Source organism: Lytechinus pictus, chromosome 5, assembly GCF_037042905.1.
Source record: "Lytechinus pictus isolate F3 Inbred chromosome 5, Lp3.0, whole genome shotgun sequence".
NCBI classification, from domain to species: domain Eukaryota; kingdom Metazoa; phylum Echinodermata; class Echinoidea; order Temnopleuroida; family Toxopneustidae; genus Lytechinus; species Lytechinus pictus.
Genome location: NC_087249.1, coordinates 18,535,269 through 18,557,142, shown reverse-complemented (window position 1 = coordinate 18,557,142; position 21,874 = coordinate 18,535,269). Strand labels below are relative to the sequence as shown.

At 36.2% G+C, this 21,874-nt stretch overlaps 1 protein-coding gene across 2 annotated transcripts; it reads left to right on the top strand.

Annotated features, from left to right (window-relative positions):
• Window positions 1–14,249: 14,249 nt before the first annotated feature.
• On the top strand, window positions 14,250–19,050 carry LOC129260435 (G-protein coupled receptor 54-like). Of its 2 annotated transcripts, XR_010293674.1 has the most exons (3): window positions 14,250–14,384; window positions 15,570–17,613; window positions 18,046–19,050. XR_010293674.1 is itself a non-coding variant. In XM_064099949.1 (2 exons), exons 1-2 carry the CDS (start codon window positions 14,285–14,287, stop codon window positions 16,253–16,255), a joined length of 786 nt encoding a protein of 261 aa, XP_063956019.1. In that variant the 5' UTR covers window positions 14,250–14,284; the 3' UTR covers window positions 16,256–19,050. The 2 variants fall into 2 exon arrangements, 1 of the variants encoding a protein (XP_063956019.1); XM_064099949.1 differs by having other exon boundaries at window positions 15,570–19,050.
• The last annotated feature ends 2,824 nt before the right edge of the window (window positions 19,051–21,874 follow it).

Here is a 21,874-nt window from a genome sequence, read left to right as displayed (position 1 = left end):
CAACTTTCGACAAAGACGTCTTGGTTGTTCATTGTCATGAAGGGCATTTGACAATACATGTTCTATGTTCTTGAATCCGTCGTGGGTCGAGGAGTAAAAGAGGCTGTTCTCACTACGTTCCTAAAACTAGTTTACTGGGAACCGGTTCAGAAAGCCAGTTTGGAAGATCGCTTTGCTAGCGTTCTCACTTGATCACACGAAAGTGGTTTTCAAAATCACTTCACGTAAAGCGCTCTTGTTGCTATGGAAACGCTCTCAGTGGGGTGACACGTTTCGCGCGAAATTCGAAACCGCAGCATAGGCATTCTACACCTGTCGTGTGGAGTAGCGCGCTCAAAATGTGCGAAGATCGCTTCCCGAAGAACGGTTGTGTCCTCACTTACGCTAAAACCACTTTTCCGATGCGAAGCGATCTTGAAAACTACATCGCGAGGTGGTCTTCCAAACTGGTTTGGAAGAGCGCTTCCAAGAGCGCTTCGACCGTTCTCACTTAGCGTTAAACTAGTTTCCACTAAACTAGTTTCCACTAAACTAGTTTAAGGAACTGAGTGAGAACAGCCTCAAAGTTCCCTCGTATCAGAGTGATGCGATCTGAGTTGTTTTGAAATACCATAGAGACAATAACATCATCGTATATGGTAATTACCAGGCGCCAAATCCACTTAAAGGAGTAAAGCGATATGTTAAACGAGTCGCATGTCACTCTATCAAAACCGCAATCCAGTTACTTGGTAATGATATTTCCCTTTACAAATTTTGTGAATATTTCTTAAGAATAATGCCGGAAGCTAAATATTGGCGATTTGCTGATTAAGAAAGTTGAGGCATATCTAGTTGATCTAACAATAATTGTTATTGATATATGTTTTAATCATTTTTGCTAGGCCTTTTATTATAATGATAATCATAATAATCTTCATTCTCATTATTACTACTATTAGTATTGATATCATGCTTATGTAATGCCTTATAATTACAATGAACAAAGTAAGATACGTATATCTTGACGAGGCGGCTTATAAAAAAAATGTTCAATATTTCGTAAATGGCGAATTACGTTATAGTAATCTAAGACGTATCTCGCCATGTCGACATATACAAATATATCAGGCTTTGAGAAAGTATAGTGGGAATTATTTATCCGAGGTTGGACTGGCAATCCCTATTTTCTCCGAGGGACAATATAGGCCTGTCGAGCTAATGCTAACCAGTTCCTGTGTAGGTAGGCTGCGCGGCTTTCTACCCGACTGCAGTTAGGACTAGGTCCAACGATCTAGGTCTAGACCAACGATAGAATTGGTCTAGATTGTTTACACATCAGCAAGGACTAAGTCTACAAGTCAAAGAGGGATTTAAACCAAATATATCAGGCGTTCCTTCGAAAGCATTGTGGGAATTATTCATCCTCGGTTGAACTGGCAATGATAACTTGAAATTGAGGTGAAATTTATTTATTTGATTAATCTAACTACTATCTTTAAAAAAATATATACAACACAAAAATATAGCTAATGGTAGATCGAAGAGAGTTAACATTAATTAGACATAAATACCTGATGGCAAAATGAAATTCGTTGTTTTTCTGCAAGGAATAACCATGACCGAACTACATTTTCGTTCGTTAATTTACAAGCAGTCACGTTTTCTTATGGTCCCTTGGGTCGTGTTGTGTGATTGAAAAACACGTTAGCCGTTGGCGTGGTCGTTGGACTCTGGGGGATAAGAGAAAACAAAAACAAGGGAAAAAGGCCAAGAAAATATGAAACGTGTAATCAGGCAGAAAAGGAGAAACAGATGGCCATGATTTAACTAGAAAACTATGAGGCGCCGAATGTACCAATATTATATAGAACAATTATTTGTTATATAATCATTATTTATTAAATAATAACTATTATTTATATATAATTTACATTTTATTTGTAAATAACTACTATTATATAAAATATCATTTCTAATTATTTATATATAATTCCAAGTAATACTTCATTATTTGTAAATAATAATAGTTCGACATTCCATTATTTATAAATAATGATTATTTGTTTTTCATTATTTATAAATAATGATTATTTGTTTTTCATTATTTATAAATAATGATTACTTGTTTTTCATTATTTACATATAATGATTATTTGTTTTTCATTATTTATAAATAATGATTATTTGTTTTTCATTATTTATAAATAATGATTATTTGTTTTTCATTATTTATAAATAATGATTATTTGTTTTTCATTATTTACAAATAATGATTATTTGTTTTTCATTATTTATAAATAATGATTATTTGTTTTTCATTATTTATAAATAATTTGTTGAGTTTTCCATTATTTATAAATAATGATTATTTGTTAAATAATGAAAACGTCTACTTCATTATTTATAAATAATCATTATTTAATGTTCGAGTTTTCCATTATTTATAAATAAAGATTATTTGTTAAATAATGAAATATCTACTTCATTATTTATAAATAATAATTTTGTTTCAATATCCCATTATTTATAAATAATCATTATTTATAAACAATTTTTACAGTTTGCCATTATTTATTAAATAATGCCATTATTTATTAAATAATGCCATTATTTATTAAATAATGCCATTATTTATTAAATAATGCCATTATTTATTAAATAATGGAAAACTCGCTAAAACATGCAAATGTGGGACCGCCCATGATATGAATATTCATGATGCGATTTCCTTTTTCGTGATTTTTCTTCACAAATTTTTGTCCATTTCCTCTTCATAATGACATTTCTTGAGGCAATTTTCTAGGGATATGGTCTGATTGTAATATTCTTCATTTTCTATATAACTTCGTCTTCGTAGAAATATCAAAAAGTGTAATTTTATACGATTTTTCCTACAGTTCACAATCCCCATAGGCGCGCGTGTACTGTAGGGACAACCGGTGAATCGACGGAGTGCTCTTCATCGAAATACTACGTTGGTTGGTCCCCGGAAGTGGCGGGCGGAATTTAGCCCGAATCCTCGATGGAAGTCGATCAAGTGCATATGAGCTGAGAGAGTGAAATATCAGTGTACTTGTACAGGCCCTTCTACTTTTTATAAATATTTCTTGTTGCTTTTTTTTAAGTTAATTTTTCCTGGTGTAGAGATAAGTTTCAGTTCTAATAATGCACTTCAAATACATTTTGGAGTGTCTGTTTGAGGCGTTTGGGGCGATTTCACCCTGGCCCCAAAATGCTCGCAACGACAATACGGGGGCATGATGACCCCTAAATTTTAAAAAACTTATTTTTCTATTGAAAATTATCACAAATTTCACCAAAAGTGTGCACGAAAGCCTTCGTATTTCACTTTTAAAACTCCAAAAAGTGCCCAAATGACAAGCTTGGTCGCTTCGCTGTGTCGCTTTCAACTTTAGAACGTTTACGCGTCTGCTTCCCCCCCCCCCCTCCTCCGAAAGAAATTCTGCGGTATACGGCCATGCTCTAAAGAGCCTGGCACATTGATTTATGTATACTTCCATTTTCATTATTTTTATCTCATTATCAACATGGCCTTACGCATAATTTTTTCCAGGGGGGCCGGGGCCGGAGCATGACGCGCGTAAACTTTCTCAAAAAAATCTTGAAAGCGAGACAGCCACGGGACCAAACCCAAATGACAAGCTTGGTCGCTTCGCTGTCTCGCTTTCAACTTGAGAACGTTTACGCGCGTCTGCCCCCACCCCCCCGAAAGAAATTCTGTGAACGGCCATGCTCAAAAGAGCATATGGCACATTGATTTATATGTACTTTTCATTTTCATTATTTTTATCACATTATCATCATGGCCTTACACAGAATTTTTACCAGGGGGGGGGGGGGCCCAGCTAGGACGCGCGTAAAGTTTCTCAAAAAAATCTTGAAAGCGAGACAGCGACGCGACCAAGCTCAAATGACAAGCTTGGTCGCTTCGCTTTTTCAAGATTTTTATGAGAAAGTTTACGCGCGTCCTAGCTGCTCCCCCCCCCCCCCGGTAAAAATTCTGTGTAAGGCCATGATGATAATGTGATAAAAATAATGAAAATGAAAAGTACATATAAATCAATGTGCCATATGCTCTTTTGAGCATGGCCGTTCACAGAATTTCTTTCGGGGGGGTGGGGGCAGACGCGCGTAAACGTTCTCAAGTTGAAAGCGAGACAGCGAAGCGACCAAGCTTGTCATTTGGGTTTGGTCCCGTGGCTGTCTCGCTTTCAAGATTTTTTTGAGAAAGTTTACGCGCGTCATGCTCCGGCCCCGGCCCCCCTGGAAAAAATTCTGCGTAAGGCCATGTTGATAATGAGATAAAAATAATGAAAATGGAAGTATACATAAATCAATGTGCCAGGCTCTTTAGAGCATGGCCGTATACAGAATTTCTTTCGGAGGAGGGGGGGGGGGGGAAGCAGACGCGTAAACGTTCTCAAGTTGAAAGCGAGACAGCGAAGCGACCAAGCTTGTCATTTGGGCTTGGTCCCGTGGCTGTCTCGCTTTCAAGATTTTATGGCCGTATACAGAATTTCTTTCGGAGGAGGGGGGGGGGGGGGAAGCAGACGCGTAAACGTTCTCAAGTTGAAAGCGACACAGCGAAGCGACCAAGCTTGTCATTTGGGCACTTTTTGGAGTTTTAAAAGTGAAATACGAAGGCTTTCGTGCACACTTTTGGTGAATTTTGTGATAATTTTCAATAGAAAAATAAGTTTTTTAAAATTTAGGGGTCATCATGCCCCCGTATTGTCGTTGCGAGCATTTTGGGGCCAGGGTGAAATCGCCCCAAACGCCTCAAACAGACACTCCAAAATGTATTTGAAGTGCATTATTAGAACTGAAACTTATCTCTACACCAGGAAAAATTAACTTAAAAAAAAGCAACAAGAAATATTTATAAAAAGTAGAAGGGCCTGTACAAGTACACTGATATTTCACTCTCTCAGCTCATATGCACTTGATCGACTTCCATCGAGGATTCGGGCTAAATTCCGCCCGCCACTTCCGGGGACCAACCAACGTAGTATTTCGATGAAGAGCACTCCGTCGATTCACCGGTTGTCCCTACAGTACACGCGCGCCTATGGGGATTGTGAACTGTAGGAAAAATCGTATAAAATTACACTTTTTGATATTTCTACGAAGACGAAGTTATATAGAAAATGAAGAATATTACAATCAGACCATATCCCTAGAAAATTGCCTCAAGAAATGTCATTATGAAGAGGAAATGGACAAAAATTTGTGAAGAAAAATCACGAAAAAGGAAATCGCATCATGAATATTCATATCATGGGCGGTCCCACATTTGCATGTTATAGCGAGTTTTCCATTATTTAATAAATAATGGCATTATTTAATAAATAATGGCATTATTTAATAAATAATGGCATTATTTAATAAATAATGGCATTATTTAATAAATAATGGCAAACTGTAAAAATTGTTTATAAATAATGATTATTTATAAATAATGGGATATTGAAACAAAATTATTATTTATAAATAATGAAGTAGATATTTCATTATTTAACAAATAATCTTTATTTATAAATAATGGAAAACTCGAACATTAAATAATGATTATTTATAAATAATGAAGTAGACGTTTTCATTATTTAACAAATAATCATTATTTATAAATAATGGAAAACTCAACAAATTATTTATAAATAAGGAAAAACAAATAATCATTATTTATAAATAATGAAAAACAAATAATCATTATTTGTAAATAATGAAAAACAAATAATCATTATTTATAAATAATGAAAAACAAATAATCATTATTTATAAATAATGAAAAACAAATAATCATTATTTATAAATAATGAAAAACAAATAATCATTATATGTAAATAATGAAAAACAAGTAATCATTATTTATAAATAATGAAAAACAAATAATCATTATTTATAAATAATGAAAAACAAATAATCATTATTTATAAATAATGGAATGTCGAACTATTATTATTTACAAATAATGAAGTATTACTTGGAATTATATATAAATAATTAGAAATGATATTTTATATAATAGTAGTTATTTACAAATAAAATGTAAATTATATATAAATAATAGTTATTATTTAATAAATAATGATTATATAACAAATAATTGTTCTATATAATATTGGTACATTCGGCGACTCATAGAAAACGATCCGTATTTGTAGTTGTTGTATTGAGTGTATGATAATCATAATTGTGTTACGCTGAACATTGCGCTGATTATAGTTATTATTAGCATAATCAAGGCTATGAATCACGTCTCATTTTTCATCCTCGGAACGAAATTCAATAAGATATATTATCTTAGGGTATCCACGCTCTACAAGCAATGCTTTTTAGTGGATCCCTTCATGTCCATACAAGATTTTATTAAAACTATTTAACAAATGTTTTGGAATTTTGGATTTGATTTGTAATCATTGTAATCATATTCGTTTGTATTTGTCTATTTATATGATGTATGTTTGATTTTTATTTGTTTTTAATGTTAATGACGGAAATGAAAATGAAACTTGAATTTGAATATATCAAATTGTGAGAAAGCTCTTTAAACGAAAATAAAGAAAGTGAAAAGTGAATAATTGAAATGAGTAAATCAATTGATTTATTAAAATAAGTATCAAACTACTTAAAAGGGTCAACTGCGAATGATGACCTTTCATGAGCACGATCGTTTCTACGAGGACCTTAATATCATATCAATACTTTTACCTTTATTTGTGTCTTCTACACCACTGACTGAGTGTATAGATATAATGATTAAATCCAGGATTAGGCCTTTGATGATCAATTGATAATCAGTGATAAACTACTGTCAATCGAATTAGTCATCATCCAAAGAGTTTTTTTATATGTGCGCGTGCGTGCTCGATAATCGTAAAGGTCTAATTTTTATTTAGTCTTATCCAGTGCTGTAAAATAAGCCACAAATCATCCGGAGCAGAAGGTTCGGTAAGAGACAAGAGAGCAAAGCAAGCAAGCAAGCTAAAAATGTGACCTTTATAAAGCAAAAATATAAATTTATGAAAGAATTTGACAATATATTAAAATAATAATGTCATATTTCACTCCCCTCTCCTTTATCTTTTTTTCTTTTTGTCCTTCTTTTTCTTGGGGATTGAGGTGCCCGAAGCCCTCCCCCCACACCCCCATCGTTCTACAAATCATGGCTCTCGTCATATCCTTTGATCACACACATCCAACTACATTAAGTCACATTGTTTCAACTAACCATCATTCGTCTGAGAGTATACAAGATAACAAGATTTTTTTTCCTGTCCCCCAATTCGATCACCCCAGTCTGTTTAGTGTTTAGATCTTCTGCCATGCTTTTTTTTCCCGATGACAATCTTGACCTTTCAAAGTCTGATTACCCTTGTAAATCGTAACCTAAACAACTTTCAGCGTTACGTGATGCTTAACGAGCATTCCAATTAATAGAGTACTGAAATATTCTCTTCTTTTTTTCGATGATAACTTTAAAGAGAGAGTCCAGTTTCTGTGAAGATGGAAAAGTCTATCTCTTCATTCTGTTATAACGTGGACCTTCTACTCTGGGTAGTAGGTCCATGGATATAAGGTACCGGTATATATTTTTTTTAATTTCAGTTTCACCCAACATTACAAATTCCACATGAAGTGACTGTAGAATATTCAGGCGCAGTAATATTGTTTGAAATATGTTATCGCCGCGGTAACTAATAACAAATAGTTATTACCATCGTACTTGAAAATGCTGAATGTTTAGCATCACTTAGGTGTAATGCATGGGCCACGGAACGGTTTTGAAATTGGGGGAGGGGAGGGGGAGGGGCTGACCATGCAAAAAATCACATCAGATGGTAATTTCTACGTTTTTGTACAAGCACGGTTTGGGAAAAAAGTAGGGGAGCTAAAGCCCCCCCCCCCCCTAGCCCTCGGTTCCGCGGCCCCTGTAACGTTGGTTTTTCAATATATACAAAGGCGGTATACTCTTCTTCAAAAAATGCATAAATCGTACACGAACAATTCGCTCGAATATATGAATTAGGGACGAATCCAAAATATTTTTTTTTTCTTTAAATATCTTGTTTAGAAGTTAGAAGAGTAATTTAGGGGTCTTATATATTCAAATTCCTTCATAACTGCAAACATTTGAGATTTTTCTTATTAACTATTAAAACAATTTTAGTGCACTATCAAGGACTGCAAAATGATCTTCTGTCATTTATGTATAAAATCAAATCCAAATGTTTATTTCAAAAATTATTTATTAAATGATAAAGATGTGAAATCGATATAGGCCTACTCTATCTCCGGAGCATTTAAACTGAAAGTAGGCTATGGATCTCTTATCACCAATCTTTGATGTCTAATATGGTGAAATTACCATGTATCCATTCTATATGATGCCCAGACATCTATCATAATCCAATAAAAATAAGTAAAATTTGTCTATGTTCCCACTTTCCTTTGACATTTCTATTCTTCTTCGTCTTATCATCATCCATTTTCTTCTTCACCTTTATTTTTATTTTCGCTATATACAGTCATCCTCAATAAGATTACAAGGCATGAATATTAGGCAGATAAGTTTTGAACACGGGACATAAGTAATGGAATTTGCAAGATATTATATAAATATATATTGTTATTTGTTTTATATCAATGTCTGATTTCGTTATATATTTGACACGTGAATTGAATCAGATCGATCAATTATTAAAGAAAAATAGGTAAAATTGATTATTATTATTTGGGGGCAGCATGCCCTAAGACAATACTGGAACACAAGTGGTATACATCCTAAATAAAATGATTGTTTGTATAGGTATTTATCATGTGTGTTCTTAGTCTATGTAAATGCCCCTCGTGTCGGCCCGGCATGTCAGTCTGTTACAGGTTTGAAATCGGTCTTGCTTTTGGCCTTATCCAGTTATAATGCTTTGAAAAAAAATTTAAATTGCATAATTATTACGTCATAATTAACTTTTAGAAGCATTATTTGCTCACCGACAATGCTAGGGTGGCCAGTAATGAAAACAAAATCATGTTTTAAAGTCTTTGTATCAGTTCGCTGCTCCGTCATCTTTTATACCTAAAGTATTTAATTTACACGTTTCAACAATGAAAGTTTTAACTCTGCAGCTTCATCCATTTTCAATTCTTTTTACGCTCATACTCAAAAACATATATCGACACTGGTTTAATCATCGTGCTTAATACAGCAGGAATAAACATGCTCGAATACATTTTATCGTCCATTCGCGAGCTGTGTTAGCTAGCCTGATACGATTATGGATTGTTGCGAATTCTAAGATATCATGAGAGAAAAATCATAACAAAACAATCGAGTAAATTAAATTGAGCGCCCGTGACGACAACATAATTAGATCAATTTGCGAGATGTGTTTTCAGGACTTATAAGGCCGGATAATGAATATTGCGCCTATAAGTGTTACTTGATGGGAAAGGATTAGTTTTCCAATTAATATCATCTCAGTATAATGTCTTCAAAATGTGTGAAATTTGCAGAAATTGAAATCCAATATTGAGTATCTCCGTCATGCACGAAAATAGAGGTACCTGAATAACAACGATTTTTTTCTCATGAATATTCGGCTAATCGTTATTATGACGGCCAGATAAATCATGCTTTGCTTGATAATATATGTCGCACTTTTCCATCTGAATTTCAAGGATGAATTATCTTTAAGTAACAAAGTGTTGATCTTGTCGCTCAAAGATTGGAGGGTATCCCCATGCTCGAAGCCTGCAGTCGAATCGACTTCAAGGAGAAGGTCTTTATTGATTGAGGTTGAATTATTAAAATGTGATAAAAATATTCCGGAGAAAGGATTTTTTTTGGTCGTGTTTTGGGAGGTTGGAATCAGGTTAATACGGACGATACCGATCGCCCCTCCACCCCCCCCCCCCTACAAAAAAGGGGAAAGGAGGAGAAAGGGAAAGACGAAGAGCTTAGGTTTTTCTCATTTTTCTCAACAAATGAATTAACACCCAAATGAGACGTCATCCCTCTCTCCCTTTAATTGCTTATTATTATATATATTTCGTTTCTGCGCTTTGCGCACAAAAATGATGATTATGTTTTCAAATTATTTTCAAATCCCCTTCCGTTTTCCGTTTTCCCCTGCTATCAGCTAGGACAAATGTATTTCTTGCCGGGAAGTATAAAACCATACATTCAGACTTGGAATAAGACAGAGGAGAATGGAGTCAAAGTATGAGAGATTATGGAAAGGTGTTTTTATGTGAAAAGGGCGTGTTTTCCTGATTATGATTTGCATATCTATTTTGTACTTGAAATTGCAAAAATGTGGTGATTAAGCAAAGATTGTACCCCTAGTTATAAAAGTCAGTTGGATGGATACAATTAAAGTATTTATTAGGCCATCACTGCTGTGGAGTCGGGCGTTTTATCTGACAAGTGTCTTGTTTTATCTGACAGGTACCGTGGGAACTGGGCTTTCCAGCCAATCAAATTCGAGGAAAGTTGTCAGATCTGACAACGGTCAGATGAAAATGTTGATGATACGCTCCCTGTATTTTGTCACGTGTAGGTCTATATAGTATAGCTTTGGTAAACGCGCGTTGCACTATACCATCTCCCATTATACAAATAATGAATGTTTATGAGTGCAATGGACAGAATACTTCATGAGGTGAAAGATGAAATGATCCATACTCTAAATGCAAAAGGGCTTATCTGGTCCCTAATCACGCTCCCCACAGAGTGAAACATGGGGCCAGTCATTTTGGAGTGGGATTTACATCTTTTGAGCATGTTGAGAGTGCTCTATAGCTCCTTCTGGAGTGAAAATGTCTATAAAAAATATGCATGCGCAATAAATGAAACTAATCGTCTATGCTTTGTTTACATCGGTAGAGGTCAAGGCTTATTATATTACAAAACTCTAAGATACGAAGAAGCCTGCACTCTTAAAATGTTGGGCAACGTACTGTCCACTGTGTTGGGAAATGTATGTTGGTAAAAAATATATGTATGTTCTGGGCAATTATTATCCAATTGAACAAATTTATTACCCAATTATTAGTTTGTTATTACCCAATTTGGGCAGATTTTAACCAATAGTAAGTGTGTGGACAGTATGTTGCCCATGGTTGGTTAAAAGTTGGGCATATTTGCCGAACTATTTTAAGAGTGTGGGGTAGGGATAAAAGCCTTGTTTGCTATGTAAAAATGAAGAGTGACATTGATGAATCATTCATGCCGTGTCCAATGTGACAAAACCATTAAAGGGATGATCTGGGCTGAAAGTATATATAGCTTAATAAATAGAGTAGAATTCACTAAGCAAAATGCCGAAAATTTCATCAAAATCGGATAACAAATAACAAAGTTATTGAATTTCAAAGTTTAGCAATATTTTGTGAAAACAGTCGTCATAAATATTCATAAGGTGGGCTGATGATGTCACATCCCCACTTGTTCTTTTGTATTTTATTATTTTTAGGTTTATTCAAAATTTTTCATCCAAGAACTAGAAAAATTGGATTGACAACTGATTTAGTGCATTATATATTTATTGCTGCAACCTTTTTCATTATAAGGGAGACATTTTATTCACACAAGTATGAAATAATGAAAAAATTATGATTGTATGTAATAAAATAAGAAAACGGAAAGTGGAGATGTGACATCATGAGCCCACCTATTGAATATTCATGACTACTGTTTTCACAAAATATTGCTAAACTTTAAACTTCAATCACTTTACTATATATGTTATCCGATTTTGATGAAATTTTCGGCATTTTGCCCAGTGAATTCTACTCTACGTATTAAGATATAAATATTTTCAGCCCGGACCATCCCTTTAACATTCTCTCACGTTATAATATTCCAGAAAAGAAATACGCACGAGGAACACAACGCGAATGGCTGATACCCCAATTAACAGGAAAGCCGCAATCAAGCACCTATGATCGACACCCTCTAAAGTAGAAAAGCATCTTATTGTTGCAAGAAGGGCCTTTGATCGGTTTAAAACGGTCCAGATTAAGGACCTTCTGGCTACAAACTCGAATAACGATGGAATCTGATCGAATTGCCTATATGGACGAGGCGCGAAAGTTAGAAGGGAAGAGATAGAGAGAGTGGGATGAGTCGCGCGCCGATATGCTGATGCATTCAAGAAGACTGCCATAAGAGATTGGCTATAAATAGAGAGGGTGCAAGTCCCACAGAGGATATACATGAAGGTCGAATTGGCTTCCAATTTGAAAATTAGCGTCGGGGATGTAGGCAATGCAGCGCCATGTGTGGCATTGGAGCAAACACCCTTAACATAAAACGCTAGATAGATATGAGTAAAGGAATCAAATATATTATTCATACACGAATTCATCCATAATCTAAAATTTGCCCGAGTCTGAAACTCCTAAAACAGATATTACAAATATTTTAGGTAACATGAGATGACCGAGGATAAACTGAATAAAATGGGTGAATTCCATATGCCACTTTCACTCACAAGTTTTTAATCCAGAAATTCCTGCATGTAAATGTCCAGACTATCAATGAAGAACTATTTAAAAGAATTGTACCCTTTATCGTATTTTTTTTTACTTTGACAATAGTCCTCAAATCTGCTTGAGCCTTCAACAAGTTTTGATTATTAACGTTTTTTTCAGAATTGTATCAGCCTTTTATCCCGATTCTAAACAAAAAAACATTCAACAGGGTAGAAGCATGTCTATTGTAGGTGCGGATCAAGTGGGGACGACGCCCCCCCCCCCCCGAGGAAGATGTCGAAGAAAAGACAATAGAAAAATATGCACAACATATCTGGGTTTTTTTTTGGAGGGGGCTATTGGCCTCAATGGGGGCGGGGGTCATATATTGAGGCAATGACTCTTTTTAGGCTTGTCAGAATAGCTTTATTTAAAAAAAAACGTATACCCTTATGTCTTCGACTCAAACGCCCCTTCAAAATGAGTTGGACATGCTTTAAACGCTCTCATATGAAAATGTCTGTACGAGGGATGGGAGATTGTTTGTTCGCCAAGCACGTTCTTCGAAAACCCCTTCCCCGCTTAATTGAGAGTGTTTTTGGCGTCATCAGGGAATTTGTAAATTGGGTCTGAACAGATGAGGGGGTCGAGAGGAGGAATGGTTTGTCAGGGGCATTTTCAAGAATTACAGAAAGGGGAAAATAGGAAAATAAAACCAAGGGAGAAAAGGGAAGATAGCCGGAAGGAATGCATGCATACAAATGAAAGGTCTGTGACGTGTATGAAGTGTTACAATTAATACTCTATGATCCCCCATATGGGGCCATATTAAGGTCATCTTGCACATCCCCCCTACCATCAAAGTACACTCGCGCCGATCCTGGGCGAGGATTAGCTAGCTGAAAAGAAATACATAAAATATGAAAATATTATGTTGATGTTTCCATTATAGATATTGGGAATTAAAAAAATCGTATTAACCACCAATGTTAATAATGTTCATCAACATTATCATCATCATTTATTGTTATCGCCTTTTTCAATATCATCATTATCAATTCATCATCATCTTCATTAACACCACCACCACCATCATCATCATCATCATCATCATCACCATCATCACCATTATCATCATCTTCATCATCATCATCATTATCATCATCATCATCATCATCACCATCACCATTTTGTTATCACTTCTGCGTTTGCTTATACAAAGTCTTAATCTCGACGCTTGAACACTTTAAGCATATCTTTATTAGGCTGGCGCTATTTTAGGCATTACGAGCTTATTTCATTAATACTGCGATCATCGTTACTCTATTACCATCTCCACCACCACCATTATCATCACCACCACCATAATTATTATCATCGTCATCATCATTTCTATCACCGTCAACATCATCAGCAGCTCTGGCAGCAGTATCATCATCACCATCACCACAACCACCAACACCAAAACCATCATCACCATCATCATTAACATCACCACAATCCTCATTATCATCAACATCACCACCACCATCATCATCACCACCACCACCACCATCATCATCATCAGCATAATCATCATCTCGCGGAAATCCTCTTAGAGAAGCACATCTATAAAGAAAATGATCATTAACATGTCGTTGACACTGCATTCATGGATTTTGAAATTGTCGACTTTTACTCTTCGTAATCACAATGATCATGATGAATATTGTTTTTGTGCTTGATACAAATAATCATTTTCATTTTTTGTCATCTATTGCTGTATTTACAGGTGACTGTACAAGCATCAAGTGCAACTCTGGTTGCCATGACAGCAGACCGCTACCGCGTCATCCTGCACCCAATCCACTCCCTCCATTCGCGGACAGTAACCCGAGCCAATGTCATCAACTTCGTTATATGGATAGGTGTGTATGGCATCCAGTGAATAGAATTCTTTTAAAAAAGTGACACATACGTCTGTTGCGGCATAACTTGTCGCCCATGCACATAATGTCGCCGGCGGAATATTTCAAAAACATGCCACATCAGACTGTCGCAGCTTGCACAGATTGACGCCGGCGCGTTTTTTTTTTCTCAATTGGCGACAATAGTGAGTTTTCACATCTGCAACTGGGACAGATTTAATAACATAGAAAAAGTATTGAAAAAGTCCGTCAAAGGACAAAGAACAGCTGGGAGGTAATTGTCAAAAATTCGTGAACCGGGACAGCCGTGTTGTCCTTAGTTTCTGAGCTGAAGGAATATTGCAAATATCGTTTGTCCATGCAGAATCAAAGACGGAACTGTGGTTTTGGTTCATCAATTTTTGACAAAGACTCTTTGTCATGAAGGATGTTTGACAATACATTTTCTGTGTTCTTCAAGCCGACCCCGTTGCAGTTTCGAAAATTCCCCACTAACCTGGTACCAGGTAGGCTGTCGTCTCGTATACCTGTATAGATTGTTACCATTTTCAGCGTTGCTGACATGACCCAGGATTTGACCACGGGCGACGGCGTATGGACCAGCGGTTTGCCTGCCCTAAGTGTGTTAGGGTTATTTATATTGGTCTACAAGCATTTGACGCCTTGGCGTCAATCTGTGCAAGCTTCGACAGTTTGTTCGGTGTGTGTTTTTTAAATTCCCTCCATTCGATACCGTCCTGTGTTCTTCTGCTCCGCCCCCCCCCCCCCCACCGATTTTCTTGATAGATTTTGAGGACCCCACCCATGCCACTGGAAATAAACTTTCGAGCTTTCTTGTGTTATCCTGTCTATGCTTTCTGATTTTAATGCTGCTGTATATATTTTGGTGACTTGGCAAATAAAAATCAATCAATAATTAAGGGCGCCCCGGCCCCCTGTAGTGATGTATCTGTTTTCCTGAAGCGCCAGACGTGCCGATGGTAGTAATAGAACTTGCATGTGCGTGCGTGTGATGTTGTGCATAATGTGTTGTTAAATATCTTGTCTCGCCATGTTGACATACAACTTTTCATAATTACGTCAACTTGGCAAGATAACTTATCCCGCCATCTCGGCGACAAGTCGATGGCACTTTAAAGCTTGCGTAATATTGGTATATTTCCCTTTTTTCTGTTTTCCCTCCAGCGTCCTTTATTCTCCACATACCCGCCATGCTCCTGATGGAGGTTCACAGCGGTCCCGTCCAGGGCGACAAGTTCTGCGGTGCGCGTGGCTTCAGTACCGGCAGCCAAGGTAACCAACAAAAGTGGCTCTACGCTTATCGTGCCTACCAAGTCTACGCTAAGTTGATCCTCTATATCCTCCCCTTCGTGGTGATGTCTTACTGTTACCTCCGCATCCTGCGAACAGTCTGGAGCAGCTTCTACCTGGCGAGCATGGCGTCGGAAGCACAGCGGAAGAAGCGATGGAAAGTGACGAGGATGACGCTCCTGGTCGTCATCCTTTTTGGCGTCTGTTGGGGGCCCATCCATGCCATCAACCTCGCGACGTCGTTCCAGATCGACGGCGAGGCCATGCAGAGCGTCCACCTCATGCATTTTACCTTCTTCTCTCTCTGCTTGGCCTATTCCAATTCGGCACTAAACCCGTTCCTCTATGCGTTCAGCGGGAGAAGCTACCGCGAGATGCTCCTCTACTCGTTCCAGTCTCGAAAGACAAGGCGGAAGTGTTCGAGTGCGTTCACACGAGGGACTCGGCTATACTCGCCGCAGCAATCCCTAAACTCAGTAGAACCTAATAATTCAAGGGTCAACATAAGACCTATTCTCATCAGGAAGACATTTCAGACGCTGCAAACGAACTCATTATGAACATTGATTCACCCTAAAGATAAGAAATGTTTTTAAAATGATCGTTCCCAAGGGTATATATATATTTTTGAATATTCATCTATGCGAAACGTCGGTGTGATTTATTGATGAATGAAAGTTTACTTTTAAGGCACATTATTTTGTATCTTTATTATTTCAAAATTCCAAAGAAATCTTGCGTGTTTTGTCAACAGCTTTGATATTTATTCGCCATCTATCAAGAATTATTTTCTGGGAATTATTATGTATGCCTTTCCTTAAGCTCAATAAGCAATTATTGCAAGAGCGAAGAGCGGGCTGAATCTTTTTTTAGATCTAGTCCTAGGAGCGGGACACTCTATTCACTTTCGTAATCATTAAAAGGATGGATATCTTCCTGAATAGATGATGCGAGCGCGAAACACGAGCTGAACATTTTGATATTCTGGTCTGAAAACTGAGTACGTTTTTTAAATACAGAACAAGCTGTGTATCTCAATTGATAATTACTGCGAGCATGAAGCCAGGGTTGAACTTTTTTGATATACTGACTCGAAAGTGAACATGTTGACCACTGTTTAACATGTATAGGGCCTAGACTGAAAATGGTGAAGAGCGTAGTAGATGTCACTATAAATGATGCGAGCGCAAAGAGCGCACTGATTATCATTTGCGAAATAGGGACTAGATCACAAACTTTGTAATCATGAACATAATGCGTATCTTTTGAATAATTATTGCGAATGGAGAGCGATAAAATATTTGATATACGATTATATGCCTACTGAACTGAAAGGGGGGGGCACTTGGAGGACTGTTTGTGGGAATTAATAGAGAGGATACCGCTTATTGTTAAATTGTTGATATCACAATTTTTGTAATCATGAATAGAATGCGTATCTCGCTGAACCTAAATACTGATAACTCGAATAGCGGGCAGAATAATTTGTGCATATTGACTAGAAAACATCATATTTTGAGCCCCTTCTTATCCTCTTGAGAAGATAATTATATCACTCAAGGTATATGCGAGCGCGAAGCGCGAGCGAAATCTTTAACTGTAACTAATTACCGAACATATCTTCTTACTTATTCCCCTCTCATTGTTTCATTCGCTTTTCTTCCAACTCTTTTCCCTTTTATTCCTTTTCCCCTCTCCTTCTCCCCCCCCCCCTTTCTGCAGCGCCAATACGGGGCCTCAGCAGCGCCTCGCCCCTGATTCCGCCAATGATATTTCTTAAACTTATTTTTTTTTAAAGAAAATCAGAGAGATTATTCGTGTTCAGGATGCTATTTATTCGTCAATGGCGTTCCTTAGGTAATGGCATGAAGGGGCACGAACGAAAATTGTGAATCACTTATTGGAGCGCGCTCAATAAGCCAGTTCACGGTTAGCTCATGATCAACTTTTCTCAAATGACCTTTGTGATTTTTCATTAGGATAAGCACTATCATTTTCAAATATAGATGTTGCGTAAGCTTTACCGGTAGAGTATTCAAATTCTAAGAACAAAATGCATTGTATAGACCAGGTGACTAGAATAGTACATCAGGGATAAAGTTTGGAAATCTGTTTTATTGTCTGCCTTTGGCACATTTGACTATTGTTAAGGCTACTGTCAAATACCAGTGATTATGAAGGCTCTATTTATTACTCTTCAGCTTGGATGTGATAAATATTTTGAAAGGAAACATGAATAATCATCAAATCACAAATGCCTATGTCAGTGATTTTGAAAGCCACCTTCATTGTTGTCTCCAATGACCTTTTTCTGCTCGTGCGCAGTTTACAACCGTGAACAGGCTTATAGCCATGTACTCTGACCTGAAAAGAAACATTTTAACTGTTTAATTACTGTTTTAGGAATTCATGAAGCGCATTATGTGCTGCACTCGACCCAGGTGAGGTGAATGGTTACCCGGTAGGATTTATTTGTAGGATTTATTCCTTGAACGCCTTCGCGCATATAAATATGGCGGCTCATACAGCCGGGGTAATAAAAATTTAATGATACCAATTATCAAAGCGCTGTTGGGTATACGAACATAGTAACTACGCTATATAAATGGACATTTTATTATTATTACTTTTCACTCATCAAAATCATGCATGGGCGAAGCAAGATCAGATTTTTTTTTGGTTCAGTATCTAATTAATAATAGTAATGATGCGAACGCGAGCTGATTTTTTTTCTTCAGATTTAGACCTAAAAAAGGGAAAATTTTAAGCATCATAATCATTATTCACTGCCATTTAACAGACATCTCATTTTATCTTATGATAATGTATTTGCAAGGGCGTTGACTGGGTGCACACGCACCCTCCCGCTGAGGCAGAGGAGTTCCGACACTGGCAAGCAAAATGAAATGTGTACCCATTCTTCTGCTTTCTTCAGCTGATTCCATACTTTAGTTCCACATCTCTACGATGTGCACCCCCTCCATACCACTTTATTTCCACCTCCCCATACTCAAACCAGCCTTGATTCACATTATTTTTAATATATATTTTTTTTGTTAATTTTATTTTCTTTTTTTTCTTTTTAAATGGAGATGTGATATGAGTAATTTCGGAAGGATATTTAAATCGGGTACGATGTACATATAAAGAGACTTTATTGTAGAGATATTTCACACTTGTTGTAAACAATAGATGGGCACAATTATTATATCGAATTTTATACTTATTTTGTTCTATTCTTGACCGTATTATACTGTTTGATATCATTAATGATTGTCATCTCTCTGTCTGACTGTCTGTCGTATTAATATTTTAATTGCATTACAATTGTACTGAATAAAGTTTGTCTTGACATGACCCTCATTTGTCATCTGTTTCGTTAATGTATTTTTCGTTACAATATAAAAAATGGGGTGTTATTCAAATCTGACGGCAGTTGGTGTCCCTAGAATCTGACCACAGCATGAGGTGTTGAAATTGCATCCTAGAGTTTAAACATAACACCAAAGAGTTTTAAGTAAAAATCGAAGGTGTTTGATTACAACCATCATGTTGATTTAACACTCAAATTTAACACTGGTGTAAAATGAATGCTAATTGTGTATGATATTCAGTGGCAGGGGGGGGGTTAAGTTTAACTTGAAGTGACGTGGCTTAAAAAAAACAAAAATAACAACCATGACAACGGGGATACTACAACATTTTAAGTTCATTGTTTCAATAGTAATAATTATTGTTTATTTTTTTTGTAAAGTTTGAAAAGTTTATTTTTGATAAGTTTGCACAATAAATTGTTTTAAAATCTAAACAACAATTGTTTTAAAATTTAAACAACAATTGTTTAAAATTGTGAACATCTGTTTAAATGTTTAAACAATTTGTTTTTAAAGTGACCGGCTTACACAACCTTTTTACGGTGCATAGAGTGACATGATCCACACATTAATCGTTTTATACTCTTCTTTCTTTTTTTCCTCTGCATTTTGTTTTTACAACTTCAAAAAAAAAATAAGGGCGCACACTCCCACCCCTATAGCATTCATACACCAAGAAGGGTAAATAAGACGGAGCCATGGCCCTGGGAAGCGGGGGTGCTGTGCTGCGTGTATTATTTTCCATACAGGCAGCACTGATCCTCATGAATTCTGGACGGTATGTCAAAATGGAGAAATATAACCGCGGAAAATGACCTTCAATTTGGAGTGAAACCATTTTTTTTTTTTTTTTTTTTTGCTTGTCAAAATGACATCAGCACCCCAGTCAAAAAATCGTTTCCAGTGCCCTGGGCGAAGCAGGGAAAAGAAGAAGAGAGAGAGAGAGAGAGAGAGAGAGATGGGGGGAACTGAGAGACGTAAGAGAGAGGTGATGCAGAATGAAAAAAAAAATCAAAGACGAAGAAAAAGAGAATGTGGTGAACGAAACGTGGAAGAAGATCGAGAGTGAAATACAGAACATAAACAAAAGTAATAATCATTCATCATGATCAAACAATATAGGCACATGGATACCCTACATAAAGACACACATAATTATGTATATTCTCTTGCTACATTAAACATTTATTATGAGATTTTATACCAATTTCAGGACGCAGAATGGCCTTTTTTAATAATCTAAAATACGTAATCAATCACTTTGAAAAAACACTCGACGCTTATATTCTATTTTATGTTTTTTGATTGCTTTCCATTAGTTCTATTCAGAGAAAAATTTTCTTTTATATCAGAAGTTAAATCTAACAACGATCGAGAGCAGAGAGTCATGAGGTGCGACGTGTTTTTTGTTAGCTCTGGCACTGAAGCGAAGCAGCATATAACTCCACATGGGAATACATTGATGCATACATATATTCCACGAACATACTCTGGAATTTGATTTTTATTGCTGAATCAACAAATTAACTACTGAGAGGAGTCTTCTTGAATTTATTTCTAATTACGGGAATATTTGGATGTGTGCCATATCATCATAAACTTTTCTGTCATATTTTGAACCATCAAAGTATGCCTACGAGATCTACGACGAAGGCCGAAGAAATGTCTGTAAATGTTCGAGAAGAAGTCCGCAAGGCACTGGAAGGAAACAACAATTTGCTTGACAATCTGACCGTAAAGGTAAAGCAAATTATTATCGACGAATTAATTGATACTATTACTACAAAGGTTGCCGAAGCACTAAAAGAATCTTATGGATTTGATCTAGAAGAGAAAGAAAAAAAGATCAAAGATCTTGAGAATAAAATTATTGATCTCGAAAATCAACAAGACGATGCTGAACAATATTCGAGGAGAAACTGTTTAGTATTTCATGGAATCGAGGAGAAAGAAGGCGAAAATACGGAAGAGGTTTTAAAGAATTTCTGCAAAGACAAGCTTGGACTACACATCAAGGATAGTGATATTGACCGATCACACCGACTAGGAATACAGAAGAATGATAAGAAGCGTGGGATCATCATGAAATTTGCCAACTATACCACTCGTAATGCCGTCTACCAAAACCGAGGTAAGCTACGCAAATTAAGAGCCCCATCGTACTACATACAAGAACATTTGACAAAATCAAGAGCAGTGTTATTCTGGGTAATCAAGAAAAAGTTCAAAGACCATCTAAAAAGTATATGGACACAAGATGGACGAATCAAGGTAATCACAATTGATGATCATCGAATTACGTTGACCAGGATGAGCGACATCGAAAAAGTTAAAGACAAACTATCAACTTCGTAATGACTGAAGGTATGAACCACGAGAACTTTCTTCTATGCTCCCAAACATTGATGATTTTGAACGAACAATTATTTATAATGAGATACTCATTTGCATTAAACTATAATTGATTGTTAATACATGCAAATAATACTAACGACATTTTCATCATAAAATATTGAAGTCATTGCATGACACAGATGTATTTTTTTTGCCGATTTGAATGATTACCCTCAGAATTTCTTTTCATCTCATTGTATTTTCTCGTATGGAATTCTGGGTGCTACGACCCCAAAGTGACAATGTCTTTAGAATAAGATGGGCAATGAACTTGCATAATCTCCACGATATAATATCGTTTGTTCAAATACAAAAAGAAGGTTAATCTATCTCTTGTGTCTGAAATACAGTACAATTCTGGGCGTTACCACCTACAGATTATAATGTACAATGAACTTACCTGTAGATCTG

What these genes read in the sequence shown, in the direction of transcription:
- LOC129260435 (XM_064099949.1), top strand. Translation starts at nt 14,285, where the DNA reads ATGACAGCAGACCGCTACCGCGTCATCCTGCACCCAATCCACTCCCTC. An exon ending in CAACTTCGTTATATGGATAG is followed by an intron (nt 14,385 to 15,569) that starts GTGTGTATGGCA and finishes TTTTCCCTCCAG; the next exon opens with CGTCCTTTATTCTCCACATA.